This window comes from Microtus ochrogaster, chromosome 10 (genome assembly GCF_000317375.1).
Source record: "Microtus ochrogaster isolate Prairie Vole_2 chromosome 10, MicOch1.0, whole genome shotgun sequence".
Classification (NCBI taxonomy): Eukaryota; Metazoa; Chordata; class Mammalia; order Rodentia; family Cricetidae; genus Microtus; species Microtus ochrogaster.
In genome coordinates this window covers 46,282,644-46,285,200 of record NC_022016.1, presented here as the reverse complement: position 1 = coordinate 46,285,200, position 2,557 = coordinate 46,282,644, and the positions used below count along the sequence as shown (strand labels likewise).

Sequence of the window (2,557 nt, the reverse complement as noted above, 5' to 3'; positions counted from 1 at the left end):
AGAGAAGGTGCCATCCATGAGTGCTGATTTTAAAAAAATCTGTCTACATCTGGATGCTCAGGTTGACATCTTCCATTTCATTTGACAGTCAATGGTCCGATTTGCTTACATTGTGTGGTACTTGGTATGGGCCAAGTCACTAACACGCTGTGTGACTTTGAACTTGCCGCTGCCTCTTTCTGTCTTTCTGAGCCTCAGCTTCCTCACTAGCAGGAATCACTAGCTATGCTGCCAGAACTTATGGTAGTATAAGTTCTTGGAAAGCTCTGATTACTTATTTTAACAGATGTGTGTGCTTGTGCATGTGTGCATACATGCATGTGGCCGAATATGCGTGCACATTTGTACACAGGTGCACACACCTGTGAGTACATCAAGGCCAGAGGGCATGCTGGGTGCCTTCTTCCATTTTGCTTTCCACTGTTCGCTTGAGGCAGGGTCTCTCACTGAACCTGGAGTTTAAGGATTTTTGGCTAAGCTGATTCATCAGCAAGCACAGGATACTCCCGCCTGTGTCTCTGACCCCTGTCCCCATTCAGTGCTGGGGGTCCTAAGGACAGACAGTCAGACCCAGCTTTTTATTTGGATACTGGGGATCCAAACTCAGGTTTTCACACCTGTGCGGCAAGCTCTCTTACTGTTGAGTCATCTCCCCAGTCCTCAGACAAGATTTTTTTTTTATCTAAGCTCACATTACTCATGAAAACTAGGCTAGGAACCAGCCCATGGTGTGACTCATTCCACACGGTCTCTGTGCAGGAAAGATCTGGGACCTGCTCTCTTTGAACCCTCATTGCACCTTGAATATGGAAATAAAGACAGTCCCATGCTGCCTTGCCATGCGCCTGAGGCTCTAGCTCGGGCAGCCTCCACCCAGGTCAGCCTCACCACGCTCCGCGGGGACTTCTTACCTGTGACAGTGGCAGACTGGATATCCAAGTGGCTTCTGTCCAGCTTGGCTTTGTCTTTGATTTGTATGGTGACAACACGGTCAGCAATGACTGCCTCAAAACCAACCACTGTGGTATGCTCGTCCATCGGATACACGAACAGACCTGGCGGAGTGAGGGCCAGCATCACAGGGTGCTCAGCCCCATCCTACATGTCCAGCTCCCAGAGGAGGTCAGCCTGGAATCTGCCAGGGCTGTACTTGGATCTGTGGACCGTACTCACTGGCCCTCGAGGGGACATGGCCGACCAGGGCTGGAACCAGGCGTGTGAGGGCAGCAGGAGGCAGCGTGAAGAAGTGAACATGTCCAACACTTGCCAGCTTTTACCCTTGGATGTCTGAGCTTCAGGGGCCAGAGAGTCTGGTTTCCAAGCAAAATAAAAGCCTGGGCTGTCGTGTAGGCTGTGTCTAGGCCTAGCGGTACATGACTGGGTGGTGAATTTGGTCTACGATCACTGGCTTGCCACTGGCCATCAGTAGGTGGGGCTGTGGAAGAGCTAGAGAAGGGTTCAGATCCAGGCCTTTCATGTTTCCTAACCCTGCTACATTGGACAGGACACTCATCTCTAAGTCTAGTGTCCCCACCTACAGCAAGCCTCAAGGTGGCCTGCATTAAGGTATGCACCACACAGTAGGTGTCACACATTCTTATGTCCTTACTTCTCCTGACGTTCTAGGGATTGAACCCAGGGCCTTTCACAAGCTAAGTAAGTGATCTACCTCCGAGTGACAGTCCCAACCTCTTGTTACTTCTTATTTTGGGGCAGGGTCTCACTGAGTTATCCAGACTAGCTTTGAACTTGCTGCATAGCCCAGCTAGACCCTGACATTTCAATCCTTTTGCCCCAGCCTCTGGAGCAGCTGAGTTACCAGTTAGCATCCACATGCCTGGCTATTGTTTTAGAGCTGAACTTTGGCGTGAGGAATATGCGAGTTGTCGGGAGGTTGTTGGTGTTTGGATTTGAATCCCTGTGGGGGCAGAGCCTGAGAGCCTGCATTTCTGGTCAGCTTTAAGTGATGCTGAGCTTGAAGACCTCAATCCCTTTCCTCTGACATGGAGACAGCACAGTGCTGAGACCGTGGTGAGGACTCCACAAACCCTGACTTCCTGTCCTTCAGAGCCTCAGTTTCCTTATCGATAAAATGGGACACTTGTCTCTCCTGCAAGAGGAAAGCTGGTCAATCTCACAGCTGTTCATCAGTGTCTTGAGGGTCCCTAGGTAAGCCCGTTTTCAGTCTCCAGCTCTAGGCTCCCTCAAACCGAGGAGCAAGGCCATTTGTCCAGCCCACATCCCAGAGAAGAAAGTTCCCATGTAGGCTCCTTTCAGGTAGTGCTGGCCCCCAGAGCAGCACTGGGGCGGTGACAGAGTTTGGACACAGGGCCTGGGAGAATGGGTTAGCCATTAGGGGACTCCATCACCCCAAATAAGAAGGCGGTCCAGGTCGAATGTGGTGGCACCTGCCTGCCATACCAGCACTTAGCAGCTGAGGCAGGAGGATTGCTGAGGGTATGTGGTCAGCCAGGAGGACATAGTGAGTACCAGTTTAGCCAGAGCTATACAGCAATACTCTGTCTAAAAAACAAAACAAGAACAACAACAACAACAA

The 2,557-nt window shown here is 50.9% G+C and overlaps 1 protein-coding gene across 2 annotated transcripts in view; it reads right to left on the bottom strand.

Annotated features, from left to right (window-relative positions):
* Nucleotides 1-2,557, bottom strand: part of Vwa5b1 (von Willebrand factor A domain containing 5B1) — a 68,005-nt gene that overhangs the window by 44,128 nt on the left and 21,320 nt on the right. For both annotated transcript variants that reach the window (XM_005353381.2, XM_026782060.1), the window contains exon 4: nt 912-1,055. In XM_005353381.2, coding sequence (XP_005353438.1) covers nt 912-1,055 — 144 coding nt within the window. The remainder of the gene's footprint in view (nt 1-911; nt 1,056-2,557) is intronic.